This window comes from Grus americana, chromosome 2 (assembly GCF_028858705.1).
Source record: "Grus americana isolate bGruAme1 chromosome 2, bGruAme1.mat, whole genome shotgun sequence".
NCBI classification, from domain to species: Eukaryota; Metazoa; Chordata; class Aves; order Gruiformes; family Gruidae; genus Grus; species Grus americana.
Window position 1 is genome coordinate 135,181,221 of NC_072853.1, and position 27,178 is coordinate 135,208,398.

Sequence of the window (27,178 nt, forward strand, 5' to 3'; positions counted from 1 at the left end):
CTTTTTCTAAGAAACTACAAATAGTTTAGAAATCAACGTGTATGAGTAATTTTAAATTGCTCCTCCAAAAGCGCCTCTTCACGTTCTTATCTACAGCAAACTTAATCTTATGCTGTTCCATTCACTAGGCTTTCCAGTAGTTCTTCATAGTCTGCTCTGGTGTTAGTAACCTCAGTAATTTCGGTTTGTGAGAAAACCCTGTGGGCAATCACTTTCCATCGACCTTCCTGTCCCACCCTCCAGAATTTACTCAGCCTATTGTATAGTTCAATAAACGGAGGCACTGGAGCACTTCCCTCCCAAGGAGCGATAGTGTAGTTGAATCAAGACTTTGAACCACTGAAAACTTCACAAAACTGAAACAAAGTTTTATAGCTTGCAGCAGGTGACTTTTGGGCTCTGGTTTGGTGTCGTCATGGTGGACAGGAAAAGCTTTTCGGTTTGGATGTATCCAGACATCCTTTTCAAGGAATTTTATAGGAGGCATATACTGCTTAATTTCTGTAACAGCAGGAGTCCTTTCCTTGCGGAGCTGAGCTTCACCTCGTAAGCCAGCCTGCTCAGGAAGAAGGTACCTGATTATTTAGTTGAAAGCTGCGTTATGTACCCCCAGATGTTGCCTCCCCCTTGCTGTGCAGGTGACTCTGCAGGCTCAAATGCTCTGGAAGCACAGTGAGTGTTCTGGCAGCCCAGAAGAGATTCTTCTAGGTCTTCTGTTTGGGATATGTATTTACAAAAGACTCTGGATGACAATTATTTGAATCCGAAATGTAAATAGTTGAATCTCTTTGCCATTTTCTTCAGCTTTCCTAATGGGCAAAGGATCTTTTTGAATTATTAGAGGAAGTCTGCCTTCACTGGAGACTCAGAGTACTTAATAATCATTGTGTTCCTGTTTACAACATACCTGTGAGATAGGGAGCTGCCATTTTACTTTGGGTAAGTTCTTGCACTGCATTTAAGCCGCTGTAATGGCTACCTGCTGCTGAGCGGGGCAGTCCCACTTCTCATGCCTTGCCATTACTTCCCACAGGCCAGCGCAGGTGAACGCTGACTCATCGCGCCTGGGCCAGCTCCCGGTGAGACCAGATAAGCACCAGTGTTGATGCAAAGGAGGTGCAGGGCTGCTGCTTTCTAGACCAGCCAGACAGCCAGCCACCCCGTCAGATGGCATCCCCAAGAGCAGGCTTAGCCTCAAGCGCGATGCCAGATGATGTTGTCTCTTGTCTAATACCTTAAAAACTTCAGAGATTTGACCCTGGTTCTATCCCAGGCTTGTCCTGAATAAATTCTTTAATCTCTGTCTCTCTCTCCATGGAGGCATATAATACTTCCCTGCATTAAATGAGAGTTCACAAGTATTTAAATTGATTCTAAAATGTATTGGCTCATACTTTAATCTGCACTGACCTTTAGTTAGACTTAATGTTATTAATTCAGGTTGCGTCTTTACTTACTAATATGAACTGCCAACAGCTTTGCTTGCCCATTGTGCCAGTCATCTTGCAATCATGCCAAAGCAAGCAGCTCCTTTCCCACTGGCGGCAACAGGCTGTATCACAAAACATTAGCGCAACAACTTGACGAGGAGTGGATCGAGTTCCCACCTGAGCCTACCTCTGTAAAAAGTACAAAAGTTTCACCAGTAGACTGGAAGCTTGCGACCCATCAGTGGCAAATCCTACAGCTTAATTTTTGTCCTGTGATCTAATCGGGACCAAACTTTGGATATGTATTTACATGGGGAATAAGCTGTATTTCTACATGTACTAAGCTGCATAATTAAAAGGAAATTACTTTGTCTGAAATAACTGGGGGGAGGGGAAGGGCAGCTGGTAAGACTTTTAGGTGGTTTGTTTTTATTCATACATGAGCTCATGCAATACCAACTCTGAGCCCTGAAGAAAAGCCTATGATGTGATGATAACCTTTTTATGAGTTCACTCCCTCTGATCCACTAGCCTTAATTTAACAGGATCTCTGTAAAGGTGGGAGGGGTGTGACGCAGCAGGGAGACAAGAATTCTCAATTTATTCATAGTACTGCCCTAATTTCTGCAACACAAATTGTCACCTGTTGCTCTGTGTGAAATTATAGTGCTACGGACATGAGTAATGCCAGTTTGTTCTTCTGCTCAGTGATTTTTTATTTTTGTTTCTTTTCTTTCTTTCTTCTTCCTATTTGAAATTTGGTCTGTTCTTTAGTGTGGACACTAGTTCTGACAGACTCTGGACTGAGACTGTTAACTTGCTCCCCATAAGTTATATACAACCATCAAGCGAAATGAATAACATCACAAATATATTTGTAAAATCTTATTAGTTTTCTGAGAAAACATCTAACAGTTCTCAGCAGAAGCAGCTTCTGATTGAAGTGTTCATAATATCTGTCTTAAGAGGTGAGAAGAGGAAAGCTAAACTCAAACCTGTCCCCTTATATAATTTACCATATACAGTCCAAGCTGACGAGGAGCAAAGTTGTCTAGTCCTACAGCTAGATGGTACACAGGACATGGGTTACACTAATTGAACCAAGCTTAAAAACCTCTAAGCTAAACTCCATGTAGTTTTGAAGAGAGTGTGGGAAGCTAGCGTAGCTTCACCGGTGAGATAACTCCTTTTTTTTTTTGAACACTCAGAAGTGTTTGGACTCGGAGGGGTGTGTGTGATTCTAGTTGTTAAGTGCTTAATGCATGCATCATCCTAACATAAATAACTTAATTTCTTTATCTCATCAGTGAAGAGCAGGAGCTGCATTTAATGGCTCTCAGAGTTGCCTTTTTGTCTGCCAGAGCACAGGTACTCATGCTTTGCCAGCTGGATCCCACCCACAGTTACTGGCCTGGCTCGCACTGTCGGGTGCCTGCTAATATGGCTGAGCAGAAAAGTGCTACTAATCTGGAAAATATGTAAGAAACCCCTTCGCACCTTGGAATTCCCTGGTGTATTTTTACTGGTAATGATTGTACTCCAGTCACAAAACACACAGGCAGGAGGTACTCTAGGCACTACTGACGTGCTCCCCAGAAAAATAAGAACTTCCCTCAACTTTTCCTCATCTCATGTAGCAGAAACAGAAGGACAATTTGCTTGAAGTCTGAACTTAATGGAAGTTGCATTCACTATCACTGTGATTTTAAAAAAAAAATTATTTTATTTTTTTAAAAAAGTAATAAATTATCTCAGACTTCTAAGTTTGGCTACTGCTCAGTTGTTTTACCAGATATATGAAAGCATGGGAGACAGAAAACAGTGTGTGGGGTGTGTGTATATGTCAGTAATTTTCTGCTACCTGTTACACGTAGCTACTGTTTACGTCTATCTGATTTTGAGATATGATTTCTGCTCATAGCTGGAAAGGGAGGCCAAACCGAACAATGCCAAAGGCTGTCAGGAGGTGTTATGACTACCTGCCTTGCTCTCCAGTTAATCGCCTTTTCAGGGTGTGAACACTTTGGGACAGAGAAGGGCTCTTGTGATATTTAGGCAGTTACTGTCAAAGCCCTAACCTTGGTGGCAGTTTTCTTCCCATAGTACTCACACATCCTGTGCTCTGTCACTGATTTCCTGAGTGGTCTGGGACAAGTTGTTTGCAGCGGATTTTTAAGGGGTTAGCACGTGTTTATGCAGTTCTTATGGTAGTAGTGGAAGACACTGGAATGTGGCTATCAATCTCTTTGGGTTTTAGTCTTTCCACCTGCAAGCTTGTCTGTCTCAATTTTTCCCCCATTCCTACCCTTCCTTGCCTTGTGCATTAAAAAATCAGTTCCTTGTGACCAGGCTGTGCTTACTATGTATTTGTACAAAGCTTAGCTGAGGGATGATATTCCAGCTAGTTCTACAAGAATATAAATGAAAAAGTAAAAGAAAACCCTAATTTGGGTCCCAACAGAATATGAACATCAGCTCTGGGGCTCAAAATGGGATTATTTTGTTTTTTAAACCATTTCGGTTCAATAAAAAGCATTCAACTTGGCACAATAACAGCTAGGTAAAAGCCTGTGGCCTTGAATCTGCGTAGGAAGAGTAAAGACGATTGCTTTGTTTCTTTTGGCTTTGAAATCTGTGAATAAACCAAATTTAGTGATTCTGAAATAGGCTGGCAACTATAAGAGGTGCCAGGTTTTGAGCTTCTATGCCTGTGGTGCCAAAATCTGTGTGTCTCGAACCCCATTCTTCTTGGGACAGGGACAGGGACACCTCTCTCCTAAGATGCAGAAAGTGGAGAGAAAGCTCACTCTCTTTCCCTTCAGGTGAAAAGTTCACATATAGATTACGGGTTAAGCTTTAGGTTTATTTAATGCTAATCTCTAAAGAACTTTAAAAAGAAATTACTTGTGTGGACGTTAGTGATTCAGCATACTGAATGATGATGACAGACATTGACTTAGCATTGTAAAATCCTGCTGAAATCAGCAATGTGAGATGAATTTGCACTGTAAAATAAAATGATCTGAACTAACTTTCACAACAGAATAAACTGTTTAGCTATGTTTGTCAAGACTGGGAATACGGTCATTTCTGCTTGGTGTGAAGAAAAATCTCCTGAAGTTCTGAAGATTAGAACTTGCACCAAATTAGACAAATATCTTTGCATGTTCTTACTGATAATCTGCTGACTGATACTTCTCACTTCTGGTGACATACCTATACAATAGCTAACAGAAAAACATTACATTATAGAAGTTTTTTAGATCATGATGATTCAAGTTTTCAGCAAAGCGGTACACATTTCTGTTTATTACAGAGGAAGCAACATATACAAATATAACCCTGGACTATGATCTGTCAGGAGCTGACCTAAACTAACTTCATGCTGGACAATATTTGGACCATATACTTCCAAGAATACTTGCCAAATTAAAGTTTAAGGAAGCTTTGGAAGCAGAACATATTTAATTTGAGTTTTGATTTTCATACCTCATGCTTCCTCCCCCCCCCCCTTTTTGTACTAGACAGCTCTTTGTTGGAGAATCCTATGTTCTGCAAATATCTGCGTATTATCCTCAATGACCTGAAACATAGAAGAATAATTGCCATAAAAGGGAGACTGAAAATCCAATAAATTTCACAGCCAGGATTACACGTGTATGTCGCAAAGAGATATAACAGGAGTCTCCTGTCTCACTGCAGCCAAGGAAAAACATCTTAAGCAAAGTAACTTGCCATCACACATTAAGGTGTGTGTTTGATTTGATGTTTATAAGGTAAACGTTAAAATGATACCTATACATTATGACACTTGTATACTTTAATCAATGAACCCCTGACAGTGATGGCAAGGATCTAAACAGTCTTTCAACTGCACTGTAAATGTGTTTTGTATGTTGTTCTTTATAGAAAACCCATAAAATAACAAAATTGGTTAGGGGGAAAAAACAAACAGAATTTTGCATATATGATTCTGCATTATTTCGTGTAACACAACACACATTTTGAACCCTTATTATCTTGTGAGGTAGGACCTAGTTAAAGGTGCAAAACTCAAGACTTGCTGCCAAGGAGGTGAGATGGGTAGGGAAATGCTTTGATCATCAAAGTCAGTGACCTTTTGGAAAAGCTGTGAATGCTTCTTCCCACATTTTGGTACAAATGGAGCAAGGACAGTAAACTTATGAAGATGAAACAAAAAAGAAGTGTTTCTTTAGGGTTGGCATTTGGAAGGTGTTGCTGAATAGGCTGAATTCTCTGAGCTAACACATGGCAGGTGCCTTCAGGTTCCTAACTAGGAAAGTCAAAGAACTAAAAAGCTGTTTTAAGTGTGGTCTGAATTTTTATTTCACTTGTAACCTTGTACCTGGTTTCTTTCTGTCTGAAGCAAATGTTACTCTGATATTACTGATCAGACTGAAACGGGCCAGCTAGAGGAACTCCATCTTTATAGGAGCGCTGATTCCAACTGAAATGGCCTGTGCTGGTACCTGTGGGGACTTTGTGCCCTGGGCTGTTTAGTCATATTTGAGACAGTTGTCTGTTCCTTTCAGTCTGCTACAGCCAATGTATGGGACACGGTTGGTAGTTCTCCACGGTAGGGAGACATTAGCCTCCCCTCCTGCAAGACTGGCTGTCAGAAAAACCTCAGCTCTAGGCAGCGCATGAAAATTTCCTTTCAAAGTAATAGTTGTGAAATTAATGTGGTTTTGCATGATGTTTAAATATCCTAGTGGTCTTAAATCAATTTTCTGTACCTTACTTCTGTAGTCTGACAAAAGCCTAGACAGCAGTTTCATTACATGTACCGGGTGATTATTCTTTACAGTGAATGGAGCATCATATGGCTGCAGAGGTGGTTTTGGATGATGAATGATGCCCAGGGTTTTTCTGTGTAGGAAGCCAGTGAAGTCAAAGAACTGCAGTCTTTTCAGAGACTTAATAGTATAAAATACTGAGCTTGCGGAGTCTGTATGAAATTGGAAGGTGAGCATACTCGGTGTCTGTGAAAAGTGAGGCAAAACAAAGGATTGACATCAGGATCGTCACAAAACTGAACGGGGGCCAGGTCTTGCAGAGACTGCTATATCAGTGAAAATTAATTTACTGCATGTAAAAATTCTTGAAGGAGTGCAGGACTAACTGGAGTTGTGGGGGCTTTTTTTAAGGGGGAGGGGAGGAACCAGGGACAGACCAGGGGAGAAGCTGGAGATAACATATTGAAATGCTCTGATTACATCTAAGAGTTACTGATCTGCAGCCCTCCACTTCTGCTAGAAAAGAAATAACATCAGCTGTGGTGAAAAATTGTAAAGCTTGCTGAGGCAGAATAAATGAAATAAAAAACTAGGCACACATTTTGAACTGATAGAGTATAATCCACAGCATTTCTGAATCCTTTTTCTGAAGATTTTCTGCAGGGTTATCTGAGAGGTACTGTTTGGGAATTTGATAAGTTTGGGTTTAGTCCAACTTTCCGAGCCATTTATGACTGTATCACTCCAGCCATTATTTTTATTTGAGGGTATCAGCCAGATTTGTTGGGGCAGATGAAAAAATTTCTTCAAATAAAATGACTATTTTTTGTGTCTAAAAGGATGAAATTTATGATAATTTAGGGATTGGTTTTGGGTTTTTTCCCCTTTGATGTGTGACTTGAGTGGAGAGTCTTCCTTATAACAGAGCTCGAGCAACTCACCCCCTCATTTTCTGTGCTATGCTAATTCCTTCCACATCTTTAACACAGTGTTGCAGCCAGTGCACCTGTGCGGTGTTAGGGCATGAAGTAAGAAAGAAGAAAGCAACAGCTTTATGCCTTCTTTCTTTTCTTATCACTGTCATATTAAATGCAAAGAAATAACATGAAGTGCTTTCTTCATGGCAAATGGCATGCAAAGATGTTATAGCACTGAGTGGGGAAGATTTCTTGAATGGGTAGGCACCCATCCGTGTATAGTGCCTGCTCACGCTACTCCTGAGCAATTACAGCTCTCTCATCTGCTTCATCAAATTTTTGTCCCCCAAAAGTCAGTGATGTTGGCTCAGAAGGTAGGGTGTTAGGAAGAGCAAGCTGGAGCCGCTCTGTTGCTTTTGGGGGTGAATAGAGACAATGGGAGATTAAAGTCAGCATAGGAATGCCTGTGCTAACATGGGGGACTTCTCTGATTTGTTGTGCCAGCAGTTCATTGATTGATTTTGGTAGGTAAGCCAACTGGCTGGTGAGAACCTCAGGGATGGTTTCTACCTTTGAGCCCTCCAGGGAGGCAGGACAAGGGAAAACACATCCTTAAAAAGCTTCCCGTGGGTAATACTATCCATCACAATATAATAGTGTGGTTTTCCTGGATGGGAAAACTACCTTTCCACTGAGATGTTGCATCCAGGCTAATGGTATGCATCACCAGAGGGAGAACTGCTGCTGGAAAGGTAGTTGGACATTGTGATGCAATGGAGGGAACAAAGGTGCATAAAGAACATAGAGACTGGAGGAAGAGGAGACCTGGAACAACTATCTCACAGAATTCTTACTTTCACCTCTGAAAAAGAAAAGAGAAAAATCTTTGAAGAGTGACTTTATCACTGCTGCATAAAAATGGATGAGATTGGACATGTTATTCTCTATTCTCCTTATCATACCAAACAGTAAGGAACAAAAGTATAGATGCCCTCTTCTCAACAGGTAGGAACAGATGGTTAAATCAATGAGCCCGTAAAGCAGCTAGATTTAAGAACTAAATTTAGGTACATAAGGGCATACAATTTGTTGGGAACTTGTCACAAATCTGCTTGAACATGACCGTTCCTTTAGAAGAAGATCCACAGTGATACTGTAGACTAATGTTTGGTTGTCTTTTTTTTTTTTTTTTTTTTTTTTTTAAGATAGAATCACTCCTGTTTCAGTTACAAAACTACCAGCAATAGTGGAAGCAGCTCTTCCTCATTTTCATATGTAGGATGACTTCTTCTCAAACATGTAGTCTTCTGCCATCAGAAATGGATTATTAAATGGGATCTGATATTGCATGGCAGTTTATCTTCCTCTGACTTCATTTTGTTGCTGGATCATTACCATTTTAGAGTCGATCTGGCAGTCATATTATTTCAGTAAAAGTATTCTGTTAACAGTACTATCAATAAGAAGTAGTTAAGAGTGCAATTCAGAGATCCAAATGTCCTTCATTAGTAGAGAAACTATCCATTTAAACATGAATCCCATTTAATAGAAATAAGAGGGTTTTTTGCTTGTCAAGAACTTGTGTAATTGTTATGCAAAGGAAGAGTCTGCAATATAATGAGAGGTACTGGGTTTGGCTTTTAGGGGACAAAGTGCATTTTTATAAATTCCCCTCCCTTTTCCCTTCAAAATTACAGTGTCAAAAATAAGTTTAAAATATTGGCAGGTGTAACTTAATGGACAGCTCAGCCTATTATTAATAACACAGGCACAAATATTTTAAATGCGATGATGTCTTGCTACTGGAGAAGAGTTTTGACCAAACTTTGGAGACTATATTTGCCATAAAAAGCAAGAAAGAAAAAGTGCACTTTCTGCAGTATACCTTGGAAAGTGTCCCTGTGATTAAGACTCCTTCTCTGATGCTCTCTTTGCTATGTTCCTAAAGTGCCAAGGACTATTAAACAAGTTCTTCAGTCAAAACAGATCAATACACAAAAAATACGTATCAGTCTTTCCTTGGAAATATTATCACAATCTATCAAACATACTATTTGTGCTATTACATATTCCCTTTGTCTGTTATGTGGTCAGTCAAGTAGAGCAAAATGTAATTTGTGGATGCACTGGAGAATGGTTTTGCTTACAGTTATTAACTCTCTAAACTAACCTCTAATGACAACCAGAGGAGTCCTTGCCAAATGGATTTACTTTCTTCTACCATATATAATGGAATTATTTTCCCAACACAGGTGGCTGCCTGTTTTATTAATTTTTTTCCATTTTGAGCTGTTCACTTGTCACACATCTTCCATCATTTCTGCCCTCTCAGTATCGATCTCCCTTTATATTCCCCAGGAGAGATAGAACAAGTGACTGACTTGAGTCCTGTCCTGTCCCCCTCTCGTACACCCCATTCATGCCCTACACAACTGGGGTTTCTTCTTGGCTAGTTTATACATTTTGAAAGCTTTCCTGACATAGTTTAAACATTGCAAAACAAACTCTTTATGTGTATTGACATGTTAACTTATTTTTTTGGGGGTGTGTGTGTGTTTTGGTTTTTATTTTCTTTTTCTGTCCCCCCCCCCCAAGTTAACCAACGCCAAACCAAAGTGGTTCCATATAGAAAGGCCCACCTGACAGTGCAGTCCTTCTGATGTGTTTTTCCTTTCCTCTGGAGCAAAAGTCTGTCATGCTTATGGAAAGAGACCTTTCTACTCCTCTATTTCATGAAAAGCACAGCACACTGCAGTGTCCCACAGTATCTTTCTTCAGGCGCTTCTCTGTCTCTGAAAACAGAACACCAGAAGAGTAAAGGCACCTTGTATGTGTCTGGATATCAGGTTCAATTTACTTCAAGGTTCACATTGCATGTTTTGCCCATGCATCTTCAATCTACATCTGTCCAAAATAAGTGTTAGTATCTGGTTAACATACTGATGGGCAATTTAGTCCTACAGCTGGTTGTTCAAGACTGGGTCCTGGCATAGTGTCAGCCATATCACTTTGTTATATTATTTTTAGCATGAAATGGTGAAAAAAAACCCACCTTACATGTTTGCAACATATTCAGCTGATACAGGTGCTTAAAATCTGTTGTTAATATTAATTACAATTAGAATTTTAAGAACTTTAAGAGCTGTGAGCCAATAAAATACCATCCCTTCTCTGCAGGTGGGTTCCTTGGTGAGTTCTGCTTTGCCCTGATGCTGTGAAGAGAGCACAGCTAATGTAGGATTTCTGTTATCACATCACTGGACCAGATGAAACAGATTTTGAAATTCAAGAGGGATTTTTTCCCTGCCTGTGCACAGCCCTTAAATTTGAAAGTAATTATTTCTATGAAACATGTAACTAATAAGTGCCTGATTGTCAGTTTCTAATGAAGAACTACTTCACTACTTGACATGGGTTTGATTGTCTGGAAACTGTTGTCATTTTCTTGCTTTCTGGGTGGATAGTAGAGGTGCTATTTTCTATATATAACTGAAAAAGTGTTAAACAGTAAGATGTTGCCAAAATCAAGTCAGAGGAAGCCCCTGTGACTCTGAGGCATACAAAGGCTTTTCTGTTTTTTCAAAACAGACATTTCCTTTATTATCCTTGAAGTTAGCTCTGAGATTGTAAATCATTGACTGCTGTTAATTCTACTGCTACTTCTATCCACCACGACCGCTTCCTGCCCTCAAAGACCACAGCTCATATCTGTCCCTCTGCAAAGCTGATTTTTGGCATTAACAGGCAGAGACATGAGCCTTTCCCAGGGAAGGCCATAATAAATACTATGCAGTTAGGAGCGCTCTCGAAGCCAACATAGCGTGCCGGTGTGTAAAGCTTTATCTCCACTCACCACTAACAGGTAAGCTGCTCAGTTAAAGACCCACTGTAACTTCTGCATGCAGCTTGGGTGTGAGTAAAAGTCTAATTTAATAGAAAGAGAGGAAGAAATTAGGGTTAACAAAATAATATATTGAGTACTTTGGACATACCCTGTACTTACAAACCCGTGATCACAGCTATAGTTCACAAGGATATGAATAGCTAGCAGAGATTTTGAGATTCCCAGTTGGTCCCACTCCCTAGGTTGTTCAAAAATGTTGTCAGCTGGGGTTTTTGTTTTGTCCTAGCAAACATTAAAAGTAGGATGGGCAGCAGGGCTCTAGTTTACATGCAGAACATGGTACATAGAGGCTTTGCCTTGCTCTGCAATGTCGTGTGTATTATGGTGGCATTGAAACACTTGCAGCACCTAGAAATGGAAAATTTTACTGTTTAATGAAACTGCTAAATAAAAGGTGTTCCTTACAGAGACCTTTCAACACCTGTTTTGAAGGAATAACTCTGTTGACATCACAGTCAGTAATAACTTAGAGTATTGTAATTTCTGTGAAGGAGCCAGAGGTGTTTTCATAGGACCTCCAAAAGTCAAGAAACTAGCTGCGTTTCCAAAGTATGTATGGTTACATACAATAAGTGAGAATCCAGTGTGATTTTTAACTATTATTGTTTTTAGAGGCTTTTGAGAGGTGGTAAGGAAATGAGTTTATAGAATAATTAAACTAATAAATTTACAGTTTTCCTTGTAGAAGAGATATTACAATTTAATAGTACAAAGTTGGATCTTTTAATTCATTTGTTAGTGACATCTTTACCTGCCATTTCCTGTTCTTTACAAAGTTATTTAGTAACATAAGTAGAAGGAAACATACTTCTTTTTTTCCTGAGACCAAAGAGAAACCATGGACTGTTTCAGAGTGGTAGCTGAAACCCAAAAGACAACATTAAAACTTAACTACACATTCTTCAGGCTTCTGGAAAGCAACATTCCCAAATGTAAAGTTTACGATCGAAAATAAATGCTCTAGCCCTTATGCTTACAACAAACAATTTTAGAACCATAGATGTGTGGAATGCTGAGTAGAGGGAGTGTCTATGGTATAGTCATTTTTGCTTGCACAGTGTTCCCCAACCGGGCTGTGAAGCAGTCAGTTCTGGGTCGTGCAGAGCGGAGCAGAGGCTGTAAGAACCCACTTGTGAACTTGTGGAAATCTACTGAGAGGACGACCCACTTCAAGCCTCGTTTTTGTTGTGCCAAGACTACTAGGTCTACCCTTTAATGCTAGCTCAGATGAAGTATTATGCGCAGTGATTATGTCGGTTACAAGCAGCAGTGTAGACATCTGCAGAAAACGTAAACCCTGGGTTCAGGAAGGAGTGTGAATGGCTCTGCAGTTCCCATGGGGTGATAAATCTTCAGAACTTTGAAAAAGTACGTACCAAACTTGGCAACTATTTAATAACAGAGTAAACGATTAGATATATTAATTGACAATGCTTCTCTATCATTATAGGCAAAGTGACAAGTAAAAGGATCATAGTAAAGCATTAAGGTTGCTGCCGAGCATTAGTAAAGTCAGTAATAGAGGGTTGAGATCGCTCAAGGTTGAACATTAAAAGCCATTTCTGTCTCTGTTCGGAATGAGATACAGCTGCATTTCCTTGACTGCCTCACATGCACTAGGCTAAGAGAATAAGTCAAAGACTTTATCACTTCAACTGAAGGTTTCATTTGCTGTCCTTTGCTATCACTAGCTACAGTACCACAGTTCCGTCCTGTAACCAAAGATCGGTAAACTCACTCCATGCCTGTCACCAAACTCTGAGCTGCCTAAAGCTGTTCCAGGCCACAAGCACCAAGGGACTGTTAAAACATGACCTATTACTGCAACTTATGTTTAGCTAGAAACACGTTAATCTGCTGAGAACAGGCAGTGGTTTAGATTTGATGATGATGTGTAGTGCTTTCTGAAACCATCTCTCTTCTTTGTATTGCTTTCTCTTTAGAATAGCTTTTCTTCTCTATTTCATAGAATTTAAATAATTCAGTATACTCAGCACTTGGTCAGATCAGGAACACTGTATGCAATATTCTGGTGAATATGCTTTACTCCCTTTCCAGACATAAACTTGTAAAGTCAGTCTAACAACCCAACCTATATAACAGGCAAGTAATTTTTCCCCATGACAGCTAAAAGTGAGCCTGAGGAATGAGGCACATCTCCATCACCCGCTTCTGTTGCTTGTCCTGTCTCTGCAAGTGCATAACCTTCATCCTCTGGATACAAAGGCCATGAATCACTGTGAATAATGGTATGGCTGAGTAGCACTGTCTGTGTAAGGTGCATGTAGGTGTCCGTGGGGAGACACTGCCACAGGACAGCTCTGCTCTTAACACAACCTGCTTTTGAAGAGGGCTGAACGGGGTTAAGGTTGAATGAAAGGCAAATTGCTAGTGCCTTGCTCTGGGATGTTGATACTTTAAAACCACAAAGGAATGTTTTCTCTCTCATTTTTGAGGGCAAAGGCAGTGGGGAAGTGTTTGCTTTTGGGCTTTTTTTATTTTCTTCCTTATCACTATTTTAAGCACAGCAGGACATGTTTTCTTTGGTAGAGAAACTGGAAAGAAAAAATAAAGTGCACTTGAATTTTAAAAGACCTGGAAGAGAACTCTGGAGGCATCACATGCAGCAAAAATGCCATTTACAGCAAATCTGTCTCCTGACTTCTGCAAAACTGAACTTTCTACCTGAGACTTTCTTCTTCCTCTAATGCCTTTTTCTTCCTCTGCAACAGTGGTGCAAAGTGCCTGCCAGCAGCACTCTGGGTCCTGAGTCCCCTGCTCTTACGGGTCAAGCAATGCACTCTGGGCCTGAACAGCAGAGTGCACCTGGCAAACTGTTTCTTGCCCTCACACAGAAAAATTCCATTTCTCTCAGCAGTCACTCAGGTTCACTCACTGGTCACCTCTGTAGCTGATCTCTCTCCAACCTCTTCACTTCTTCATTCCCTGCTCACTTCACACTGTGAGATGACATGCCATCAGTCAAATAATTCTTTGCACCATTAAGCACTTGTCAGTTTACATCTTTCTTACTCAGTAGCTACAGCAAATGAAAAGCTTAGCTTGTGTTTCTTCCCGTATATAATTCCCTCTTTTTGCAGCTAAAGGGTTTCATACCTTTCTCCTTAGCAACTGATCAGCATGGCTTTATATCCCACATGCATTGATGTCTCTTCTCTTGTGGATAATCGTTCTTCTGGATTTGTCCAAGTAAGTTCCTAATTAATAGGGTTGCCCATCAAAAGTTTTGTTTGGAATGCTATTTTACCACAGAATGTACCCATGGAAACGGGGGACCATTGGGTTTTCTTATTTTCCTAGTCTCATACAAAGGCACTGGGGATTTATGCATTCCCAGCGCTAAGGCTGGAACACAGGAGAGACGGGACCCAACCCTGGTGTCAGATCATGTAACTCTGTACCCGATGGTGTGTGTACAGCTTGTCCCCAGCATTTCCCACATCCCTTGACATGCTGACCAAACGTGGTCATCTTTTGCCCAGGAATGTTTATATCTTCCCCCTTCTCTTGTCCTCTTCTTGGCTGGCCTGAAGCCTTGCCTCAGTCACAAGGGCTCCCTCATCATGCTCTCATACCAAGGAATGCTTTCGAGAGGCAGAGGGCTTATTTTTGAAAGTGGTTTTCAGTATCTGCCTTTTTTGGTTCTGTGCCAGGCCAGTGGTGAAGGTTTTAAGGAGTTCCCAGAGGGAACTTTTAGGAAATGGCTTATTCCATTTGCAGAAATTCTTAGCATTTATAAAACTTCCATATGCAATCTTGTTGTCATGTCTGTGTCAATATACTCCCACTGTGTAAAGAGATTGTTTTTCTTTCTCTTTCTCTCTCCCTCCCCCTTCCCCCAGGGTTTCCTATTTTAGCCCCTGTGCATCTACTTGCACTCTTGTGCTCTTTCCTCATCCTCACTTACTGCCTCCCACTTCATACAGCTACTGAAATAATTGTGGGTGTTTTAACTATTTAAAGAACTGTTCTTAGATTCATATGTCAATTGGTCAATAAGTCATCAGTCAGAGATCAGTGCCAGCAACAAATGCACTGGTATGGTAAAAAGTAGACTTTCTTTTTGTACATTTATTGGGATTTTAGACTGTGGATACCTCACACTGATGTGATTAAACCTCCCCAGTCCCTGAAGTAGAAGCCTGAGATAAAAATCTTACATGTTTATAAAATGGATTCAATTTTTCAACCCTTTGAGATGAAGCAGCAAAGCAAAATTTATTTCCTTTCAAAGAATCTGTACACATTATCAAAGATACTGTCATTTATCAGAGACAGAAGGAACAGTGATATTTTTATATGGGTGTGGGACATCAGATCTTGGAATTACGGTGTTGGGATTAAGGAGACATTTTACTTTCCAGTTTGGTTCTGGTGGGGTATTAATAGCAGAAGCCACAAAGTATTAGTCTTGGAGGGTAGCTGTCACTAATATCTGAAATCAGGACTTCTGATGCCAACATCTGAGAATTCTGGTAACAGAGGAATGTGAAAGTCTGTACGGCCTTATGATAGCAGAGCGGCTGGGTGACAGTGGGGCTTAGCCTGGCATCAGCCCTTTGTCCTGCCTGAGCGCAAATCAGCACCTGAACAGATTGCCATTAGCTGAAGGTCGCTCTCCTGGGGAAAACAAAAAGTACCAATTTACATTTGCAGTGGAAAAAAAGAGATGTCTTAAACTATGGCATTGTAGAATAGAAACAGAAAGCTTCCAGTTTCTATTCAGTAATGCTTTGATACAAGGTATGCTTCCTTTTTCCCGTAACTCACCTACTAGAATTGTAACTGAAAATTCCTTTTTCTTACAGCTACGGTAAAACCAGGCTCAATGCATTTTTTTTTTTTTTTTTTTCCAATTTTAAACATGATAAAATGAGATCTGCTTAGGCTGCAGTTGCTGCTGCAGAAGTAACAGGCTGCTGACTATTGTATCCTGTGGATGGACCCAAAAAAACTTCTGGCTTTTTTACCATTTCTCTTTTTTTTTTCCCCTCTTGGGTTGTTTGATTGTTGTTTGGTTTTTTTCTTGTTTGTTTGTTTGTTTGTTTTTCTTTTTTTTTTCTTTTTAACCATATGTCTTAATTTATTATTTATTTATCTATTACCCATCAGAATTTATACCCCACTACATATAGGAACAGTGAGAGGATTCTGGAAAAGTCAATAAATGGTCTCTTGGTTTATAGCACTAATATAATGAGCTTTCCTGCACAAAAAGGTCTAGAAGATTGTATTTCCCCCAGTCTCTGTTTCAGGGACACAGTAACTTTGGCATGGAGGACACCCAACACTCCTTTGAAGACCTGCAACTCCTCTTTCTGGGCAGCTGAAAATAGCATTCAGCAGTGGTACCTTGAGAGGTTCATCCTCCCGTTGCCCGCCTCAGAGGGATGCCCCTCCTGCCCTGCCCTTGCAATAGGTTTGCTGTTGACTTTCTTTCAACCACAGCATCTGGTTTACAGCTGTTGTGTGGTCCAGACCACGTGCAAAGTGTGTCAAAACCAAACAGAACTTCTTGTAGCCAGAACAAGGAAGAAGAGAGACCTGAATGTCCTCTCTTGGGCTGTTGCTGTGCTGGCACAGGCCCTGCAGAAGGGTACTGTAAGTCATTCTTGTACAGACTAAAAGGAAAATCTGATTTGATGTTCACTCAGGGAAGAACATAGGAAGAATAATACAGCAGAAAGGGTTGGAAATATTTTATATTAATTGGCAAAGGAAGGAACAGGTCTAGCTTTTCCCCTTTAATGATTCAAAGTTATCTGAAAACAGGAATTAAGATGTTTATTTTTTTAAAAAAGATTTTATTCAAGACCTTCTGAATGGAAGTTATTGTACAATTGGCTCAGTTCCAGTTGCAAGACAATTAATAATGTGAGTTATTGGACTTCACTATGGACTGGAGTACTGTATTGTACTGCAGCTGTAGCATCTGGTGGGTTTGCTGCAAATTAGATAGTAAGACTCAGGATCGTGATGCTCTTGGGCAGACTCCATAAATTTTCTCATAAACCATAACTTCACTTTTTTTTTTTTTCATTTGTGTCACATCACAGGATCAAAGCTCAATTATTCTTCAACTGTTTCCTCCTTTTCAAATTGCATACTTGCTGATGTTTTATATGTTTGACTGTTTCCTAGGAGGAGAGCACTTCCAGTAGTGGAACAGATTCCCTAACCAGCGGAGAGATTCCACGGAGCAGGTCAGAGGGGACTTTGATTGATGTGAATGACCGGACACCTTCAGCCAACTACAGTACGTCTCTGCTGCTATTTTCTGTACTAAGGCTCTCCACCTAAAGTCTGTATTTCTGCAAAACTCTTAACAGTGTCAAGAGCTATAGCTACTCTGTAAAATCTGTACAGTATTTTTAAAAAATTTATTTTTTATTGCTTGTGTTTTGCACCACTTTTAGGCCATCACAGCTGTCCCTGGAGTCAGAGCACAAGGGGTTGTCACAGGGTCGCCTAGGAGAAACTTGCTGGCAAATAAGAGAAGTCCTCTGTATCCTGCCCTAGCAAATGTGGGTCAGGCAGGTTGGGAAGAAGAGCTGGAATTATTAATCTTACATGAATAAATGCTATTTAGGGTATGTTTACTGGGGGTCGAGATGGGAAAGAGAAGAGGGAGTTCTTAGCCAAACTACATTAATTTAGGGTTTTAAGAACAAGGAAGGCAAGGTAATTTTGGAGCTACCCCAGTTTAAAAACTGGAGTCTCAGCCAAGTTGATTTAATCTCATTGCTATTTTAACCCAAACATTAAGAAAACATTCCCCTCCACAAGGTAGGCATTCTCTTAGCTTTTTATCTAGTAGCAGATGTGAGTAAAGGCAAACCTGGCACTTGCTGTCTGAGTTGGGGAGCAGGAATTATTTCCTCGCTAACCTCCTGCCCCCCAGTAATCTGTGCTGTTACCTTGGCATGAGAGTGTCCAGCCTAATAACTCAGGCTCTGCCAGAGTTTTCGGCTCAGACTTTTCCTGTAGGAACATGCCCTTTAGGATGAGGTAACAAACCTTACTGTTTCTTTTGGGATTAATTTATTTTTTTAATAGATAATAATGATCCCACTGTAATAGCATCACAGCACAGGGAAAGCTTTTGGCCTGTGGGCAGAAACAAAAGGACTTTTCAGCTGGTGCTTGAGCAGCCCAGCCCTGTCTGGTGGCCCTGGCCAAGGCTGGGTGCCAGAGGGGCAGGAGGCTGCCCCTGGGCTCGCTCCCCTTGGCAGCTCACCTGGAAGGCTCTTCTCAAGACCACGCCAGAGCCTTCCAGATGGGCAGCTGGGAAGCAGGTAAATTCCACTTTGGTTCTTCCAAATTGGGATTTTTCTGGAACTGTGGAAAAACTTCATGGTTTTGGCTTTTTGTTACAATTCATGACAAATGAAACAAACAAAAAAAAGTACTAAAATTGCAATTATTTTTTTCTTTTTTTTTTTTTTGGTGGCTGAATGCACTGTCATTCTTGCAATTGAGCTATAATTAGTAACCTTGAAGATGGAAGGTACTACAGAAAGTGTAATAAGGAAGGATATAGATATGCTAAAAGAACAGAAATGCTGAATTTTCCCTCTAAAATCAAAATTCTTTACAAGGATGTACAAAGAAGGGATCATATAACCTCTGCATATATAAAAATAATGGCAAACTGAAGTAATAGAAACCCTTAGCACAAAAAATTACAGATACTCTATTAATTGCAGGAAATGTGAATCTTAATCAACCTATAAAACAGTTTCTGTGAGCAGTTATTAATATAAAATATAAGGACATCTTGTCTTCAGAACAAATAGACATTACTGTTAATAATGAGTATTTTTATTAGAAAACACATTTAAATATCTCTTATACACCCCTATTTGTCTATTTAAGTGCAATGTCAGAAAAATTAGTAGCCACAAAAAACATTTTTCTCCAAATTTCAAATTGTACTAGACCTTATAAATTATATCAATGAATTTTTGAAATGGGGAGCTAGTATAACAAATTCCACACACACTGAGATAAATTGTAAGAGTACTGTTATCAATTAAATGCATGTGCAGTAGCATGAAAAGGGGTCCTGAATAATGCATTTGTCTGTACTATCTACAGTGTTCAAAAAATGAAACAGTACTTGTTTAATCTTTGCAGAGAGTTAGACACAAAGGAAAGAAATCCGTAGCATTTTGTAAGAGGCCAAAGATTACTGGAATGTAAGAGTTTAAACCTTATGGAACCTTAGCATATTCGATGCCAATTAATAGTCGTAGGAGTTGATAATGGATCAGCACCTTGCAGAAGATGCTTTACATCCTTCAGCACTGATTTGTTAGCACTTTCTATTACAAAGATTCTTAATACTGCTTAGAAATCAATATTGATACTCTTTAAAAACCTGAAGCAGAAATATATGTGACCTATATGTATTTTAGCAGGATAAATTTAGTCACCTGTTAGCTTAACAGACTGTCATTTGGAAATGAATGGAATGTCTCAGCCTCTGTGCTTTAGGAAATGCTTCTGTTTTTTCTTTTAAACAGATGTCAATGAAAGTAAATTGGATTTGGATATTGACTGGTCTGATGTATTCAAACATGCCCATGCTGTTTCCAAGACTAATCCTTTCTGGAATGAACTGTCAGCCTCCAATCCTTTTGTACATGACATAGCTGCTTCAAATAGAAATGAAAATAATAGATACCTTTCAATCTTAAAAGAAAACCCTTGTATGTTCTCTAAAGTTTCTAGCAACAGGGATTCTTTGGCTTCCTCAGGTGATGAGCTAGATATTGATTGTCTTCTAAGAAAGTCTTCAGCAAGAAGATCTGGACGATCCAAGAGTGTGTCTGACTTCCTGGATATTGTTGATAACCGAAGATTTAATCCTCGCAAGACAACACCTCAAAAAACTATAGCTTCAGACATGACATGGTTTCAAAATGACCGTGAAGCCTACAAGATGGCTTGGTTGAGTCACCGACAACTCACCCGGTCTTGCCTAGATTTAGAAGCCATGAGCCATAGTCCTGGATGGGCACAAACGCAAGCTACAGACATTCATGTAGTTTGTAAACTAAATCATGGAGGGGGTTCAGTACAGCTACCTGACTCAGATATCAACATTCATGTCCCTGTGGGTCATGTATTACCTGGGGAATTCCAAGAAGTTGGTTTAAAGGCTATCCTTAACCCTCCATCGTCATTTAACAATGAGCTGTCTAGCACTGTGAGTCCTCTGATAGAACTTACGCTGAGCAACCTCAACACAAGGGAAGCCATTTTCCTAGAGGTGAAAGTTGCGGCTAAAGTGAAGAATGATCCACTCAGCCAAGTTATGAGTGATATTGTTTGTTTTTTTAGTCTCAATAAAGAAGGGCCTTTTAAGAAGCTAGACAATTGCTACACTTATCAAGATACCATACAAGTGAAGCTAACGGACCTAAGTCACTTGATGTATGCAGTGATTGCTGTACAAGCAAACAAAATCCAACCTCCAGCAACTAACGTCTGGGACTATGTTCATAGAACGGTCTCAGTTGGAATTTATGGTCCCAAATATATTCATCCATCTTTTACAGCAGTTTTTACAGTCTTTGGTCATAACTACATTCCAGGAAAACTCACAATTTGTGATATAAAAAAGGGGGGGAAAAGTATGCCTCCTGTTGTGTTTCAGCTGTGGGGAAAACATACATTTCTGCTTGAAAAGCCACAAGATCTAAACATTTCTTTGGTATCCTGTGATCCAGATTTTGAAGTGAAGATGGAAGACCAAAGCAAAAACATTAAAGAGGAGGAGCTGAAAGCTGGTGAAATGGTCCGCCAACAATTCCTGTTTTCCATGCTTGGATGTAGGGAGATGCATTTCTTTGTTTTCCTTGTTCAGATTAAAATCTTAAAAAGTAGCCGAGTAATGCAGTTCCATGTTACGACTCCTGATCCAGCTCCAAAATTAAGTGGAATTATCAGTAGGCCAAAGCGCTTACAAAACCACAAAGAAATCAAGTCTGCACCTTTGTTTTTAATACCAACAGTTAAATATCCAAAGTTTCAAGATAAAACTTTGAGTGTTAATACTTACGGAGTGGCTTTGAAAACTGTGTTGCGTCAAAATAAGATTGACTATTTGCTAGAATATTTTAAAGGGGACACAATAGCACTTCTTGGTGAAGATAAAGTAAAAGCCATTGGACAAACTAAAATAAAAGAGTGGTACGTAGGAGTTCTCAGAAGAAAGATTGGTCTTGTACATTGCAAAAATGTAAAAGTGATTTCCAAAGAACAAGCTATGGACACTGCTGATAGTGAGCTAACAACCAGGAATCTTGTTGAACAAATTGCATTGCCATTCAAAAAACTGACTTACATCTACTCAGTGGTTCTGTCTACAGTATCAGAGAGTGTTTATGACTGGAGAGCTTTGGCTGAGGTGCTAGGATATTCACATATGTCTTTGGATGACTTTAATGAGACACATGCTGATAAAGAATCGGAGAGAGTCGCGCACGTTGTGAAGAGGATGAAGGAAGACTGCCATGCTAACAAAAAAAAAAGACTATTTCTTTATGAGCTCATTGTTGTAAGTATTGCATGAACTAACTTGGTTATTGGGAATGCATTGCCAAGAAACTACTCCATAGTAATGTGTGAACAAGAAAACATGTCCTGCACCTTGTGGGAATCTTTACAAACCTGAACATATTATTAAAAGTTGTAGACACATATAGATGGAAAATACATCCAGACTCTCATGACGAATAGTACTTTGATGAATTACTTCTAAACAGTGTTCTGTAAATGTTTCAGGAGCCTTTCTCATTTAGTAGGTTGGCTGAGTTGACTGTTTTTGTTTTTAAACAGACAGGATTGAAATAGTTTTGGTTTTTTGTCATGGAAGTCCCTTCCTGAATTGCTTCCCTGAGCAATTCACATTCCCATTGTGAAGTATTTAGTAAACTTATAGTGTGAAAACTCCATTATTATATATAGCTTGTGTACCCTAAGGTGCACGTCTAAGTTTGCTTCATATTTTTAAAGCAAGGAAATCCTGACCCATGTGTTGAAGACAAGGTTTTCTGTCCACACATGATAACTTCATAGTCAATGTTGTAGTGACTTAAGGACAATATCGCAAGTACTTCGGTACTTATTTTCATGAGCCTCCTTTTTAAGCCACTGGAAAACTTCTATGTGATTCAATACTGTTATATGTGAATCAAAAGTGGTTTTTTTCTAAATACTTCCAGGTAATATGTTGCATTGTTAGCCATCTTAATTTACTTATGGATCTGTGCGCAAATTAATTTGGAATTAATGATTACTCAATACTCTCCTTGGCTTTGACTGAAAAGTCTACCAGCCTGTTTAGGGGCCGAAGAGAATTAAATTTCTCATATGAAAATAAAGTATTATAAAAATGCATGTTTAAAAATTCATCTTTCATCTAAAGCCTTTTGACTATCCTGAATTGCAAACCTTAACAGGTTTTACTTCTTATAACTAGTCTATCCCCTTTGAAGTGCTGACAGCAATTTCAGCAGGATTCAAAAAAATTTGGTAGCAGCGGCCACTTACAACTCTTAAGACTGCATTAAACTCTGTGGAATAAAACTGAGCAAGTATGAAGTACAGTTTAGTCTGCCATATCTCTGTACAAAAAGGGGAGCGGGAGTTAAAGGTGAAAATGTTCCAAACTTTTAATTGAACACAGTGAAACAGAGTTCATTACAGAACAGGCAAAAGGTGGGGCATAATTAGATTAATAAGATGTCCCATTTTGTTGAGGTGTATATGATTTTGAGGTATGAAGTGCCAATGCAGATCCCTGTCTTTGTAAAGCTAGACTTAAAGATAGATATCATCCATGTCACTTTTGGGTAGAATTTATTGGTTATTTCTTTTAATTAATCTCCTATTTTTATGTTTAATAGGCTTCTTGATTATCAGAGCAAAGGCAAACACTTTGCCAGAGTATAGGGGGATTTGGTACTGTACACCACAGTCTGCTTCTCACTACTGTGCCTACCAGAAGTTCTACTGCTTGCAATGAGGATTTTGATGGAAAAATGTTTTACAATTAACTCACTCAAATGTCTGTTTTCTGCAGAAATACTGGATATTTGATTAAAAATCAGTATCTAAAAACCAAGGAAAACTTCTGGATTTTGTTCGTGATCTTTCACTGAAAAAGTCAACATTTTCAGTGGAACATTTTGCTGTTAATTTGAGGAGAAGACAAAACGACACCTATTTTTCTTATTAGCTCTCACCCAAACAAATACAGAAAGAAGAATGCAACATATCTGCATTTCGGGGTTTCACTCCTGGAACCATTTTAATTTGTTTGTTATTAAAAGCTCATTTGGCATGGAGGAAGGAAGGGGTTTATGCTTGCATTTCTGCTTAATGCTCAGCAAATTATCAGTTCTGTGGGAGGAGTAAATCGAAAGGTGCTGGCCAACGTAATCAATGATTTTCCGGTAAAGCAGTAGACGAAGGACCACACCTTAGTATAACAGTCCTCTAACTTCATTTTTAAATTTCATATCATACTTTTAAGAAGCTAAATTTGATGTCCCAAATATTTTTGTTGGAAAAGCATATTTTTCCTTTAGGATCTGTAAGCTTGGCAGGATCCATGTGACATTGGAATGCTGAAGCAGGTGAATGCCAGCTTAATTTTTTCTTAAGCTTGTGGGCAGTTTTCCTGTGAAACTATTGGCAACACCTTCTGGAGAAAAAAAAGTTACATATTTGTAAGAACACAAAATAGACAAAGAGCCTTCCTGTCTGCTTAGAAGTGCGGAATAGTGCTATAAAAACAAATGATAATGTTCTGTTTGTAATTACTGGTGAAGGAACACTAACAAAAATGATTGTTGCAGGCACTTTTGAAAATAGATTGCCAGGGACTAGTGGCACGTCTTACCCAGGACACCATCATTTTGACTTCAGCTGTCAAGCTTGGCAAATACTGGCGGGAGCTTGCGGAGAAGCTAGCCCGACTCACAAAGCAGCAAATCGAGGCTTATGAAGTACCCCACCAAGGGAAAAATGGCACGATAGCTCTGGAGGTAAGGCTCTGGTGTAACGGTGTGTGCACACTTGCTCCTCTGCACAAACACAGCTGGGACCTTTCCTCTTCCTTGCTTTGTGTGCTTCTTTCCTTTTGCAGTTCGGCCTCATTATTTAATTTGTAAGCCCTTCAGTGCGAGGAATTCTGACCAACTTTTGTTTGCAGTTATCTAGATACTCCTTTGAGGCCAGTAGTTCAGTGTTACTGTGCCAGATTAATTTGCTGTGGAGGTCCTGGTCTCTGTCTTGAGTTTCATCTCTTTACTCCCACCCCAAGGGACACTTTCAGTCCCTTCTTATTGTCCTGTCCACTTGTTAATCTTCCTAACTCCTTTGCTGTCATTTCAGACACAGTGAGGAGGACCATCCATTCCTTGCAGGAGCCACTTCAAATCACCCATAGTACAGCTTTTGCTCTTTCCACTGAAGGGAAGCTTACCTCCACCATTAACACTTTTCTGCACCTATGTAATATCTGTCATCATTTAGCTTAAGTAGCATGACAAGAGGTTGGAAGCTCTGACACCAATTCCCCTTCTATCCTATTATATGAACACGGCAAATCCATGTTTTAATTTCATAGTTTGTCAGGTAGGTCATGTTATTTAGCCTCCTTTGTAAAGCACTCCGCTCATACAGAAGTACAAGTTCTAAACAAAAGTCAAGTTGTCCTCTCAGATGTATTTTAGTGTGTACGCATCTAAGGAGCAATTTAGGTGCCTTATTATATCTCTAGTGCCTCTTGATGTGCCCAAAGGTACCTATGGCATCCATGCAATGTTAGATACGTCACAGGACTTCGGGTGGGCCCTTGTCCATGCCTCTGAGCTGAGGGCCAGCCTGTGCTCCTGGCACACCTTTTCCTGGGCAGCCAAGATCCTTCCTGCATTTATCTACTCTTACTTTAACACCGAAGCATGCAGTAGATCCACTGTTTTCCACAGAATTATGTGCCAATGACTTAACGGTCCCAGACTGGGTTTTACCCTGAACATCCTCTTTTATAAGCATTGCTGAATGATGCTCAAGCTGGCCTTCCTGCCTTGAGCATTTACATCCAGGCTCGACTATCCCTCTGCATGTACTATCATCCTCTGATTATTGCAGGTAATGCACATGATCCAGCCCGAATTCCTCCTCTCTCATCTCTCAGTACCAAAGGAATCACTGTTTTCCATTCACAGGTTCACAACTACTCAAGATAATTTTTTCTTCCTTTTTCTCTCCCTGTAGCTGATTCTTCCTGTTCCCTGCCAAACATATCCTCCTTTCCACAGTCTGAATCCATTGAGTCTTTCATTTCAGTTTTATCTGCCTGGTGATAGCTGTCAAGAGACTTCTGCTCTAATCATGAACCACCACCTCTCATTCCCTTTGAATGCTCCACTCTTCCCTCCCTAATCAATATCTGACCAAAATTCCACACATTTACTTACAAGATTCTGCACTTTTCCGCAAAATTATCTTTATTATTGCTGTTTGCAAACACTGCCTCCTCCTCTGATCTTGCTTTTCTCTTTGAGCTATTTTGTGTATTTTCTTTTTTTCCCAGTTGTTCTGGGTACATTACTTGTGCCTGGATGTACCTTCCTCCTTAAATTGTTTTCTCATAAAGCTCTCAGCTCTGCTAATCTCTAGTCTGCTACTCTCTTCTAGTGAAAAAAATCACCCTGTTATTGGCTCTGTTTTTGCACTATCTTACTCTAAAATACTAAAATGAAACAGAATGTGAATGCTTGTCATTTCCAGTATGTTGGGTTTTTTGGGTTTGGGTTGATGGGGTTTTTTTTGACTGTTATGCAGTGCCTTGTCTAACTTCCTAGATGTTTGTTTTACTTACTAAGCTTTCTGTGTTTGTCTGACAAACCCCCAGCTTTCTACAGAAGGAATTATAGACCTGAACAATGTGTGACTCTACTGGTCTCCATGGTATTTGGAAATGTTTTCTCCTTTGCTAAGAGACAGCAGAACTAAAGCAATCTTAAAACACTTTTTCCAGCACCATACCTATTTATTTTTATATATATTATATACACATAAAAATATAAAAAAATATATTTACTATGTTTTAAATGGCTGTCCCTCCCAGATGGGAGGCCCATCTTCTGCCTCATATGCCCTATTCTTTTATTTTCAAGAATTTTTTACATTATTGTTATGATAAACCACCTACAAGATTCTCTGTCTTTCAGTGGCAGTGTCTGCTGCCAAAAGATAGTACAGTCAAATTCGTCATAAAATAGCCAACAATAGAATATGTTCTATTTTTTTAAGAGAACATTCAACAAGCAATCAAAATCAAAATCTTGCTTTAATTTTACAACATTTTTCAAGGCTTGTTGTGTATGTTGTTCAGCAGGGATGCAAAACTAACGTAGCTAATGCAGTGTAAATTCATACCTGTGTGGAGATGCCCCCAGCGTTGTTACAAGATTAGCATTTGTCCTGTTTTCAGCTGAGTTGGAGTTAATTTTCTGTCTAGCAGCTGGCATAGTGCTGTGTTTTGGATTTAGGATGACAATAGTGTTGATAACACACTGATGTTTTAGTTGTTGCCAAGCAGTGAAGGACTTTTCAGCTTCTCATACCAGCCTGCCAGTAAGAAGGTATGGGGAGCCCAAGAGGCTGGGAGGGGACACAGCCAGGACAGCTGACCCAGACTGGTCAAATTCCATACCATATGATGTCATGCTCTCTCTATAACTGGGGGGTGGTCCAGGAGGCACAACAGCTCAGGAACTAGCTGAGGATTGGCTTTGGGTGGTGAGCAATTGTGCTGTGCATCACTTGTTTTGTATGTTCTGTCATCATCATTGTTGTTGTTGTTATTATTATTATTGTCTTCCTTTTCTGTCCCATTAAACTGTCTTTACCTCAACCCACATTTTTTACCTTTTTCTTTTTCCTTCAATTCTTTCCCCCATCCCACTATGGGGAGTGTGAGTGAATGGCTGTGATCGTTTTAGCTGCCTGCCGGGTTAAACCACGACAGCATTAGTCTGACTAATTTCAGAATGATCATCACATTTACTTAGCAGGTATAACAGAACTCTGATTAAAGCCATCTTATCCCAGCCTGGAGTTTTCTAA

The 27,178-nt window shown here is 39.7% G+C and overlaps 1 protein-coding gene across 1 annotated transcript in view; it reads left to right on the top strand.

The window, feature by feature from the left end:
* Window positions 1-27,178, top strand: part of MACC1 (MET transcriptional regulator MACC1) — a 32,646-nt gene that overhangs the window by 2,637 nt on the left and 2,831 nt on the right. The window contains exons 2-4 of the mRNA XM_054818279.1: window positions 17,171-17,285; window positions 19,555-21,593; window positions 23,899-24,087. Of these exons, the coding sequence (XP_054674254.1) occupies window positions 17,171-17,285; window positions 19,555-21,593; window positions 23,899-24,087 (2,343 nt within the window). The remainder of the gene's footprint in view (window positions 1-17,170; window positions 17,286-19,554; window positions 21,594-23,898; window positions 24,088-27,178) is intronic.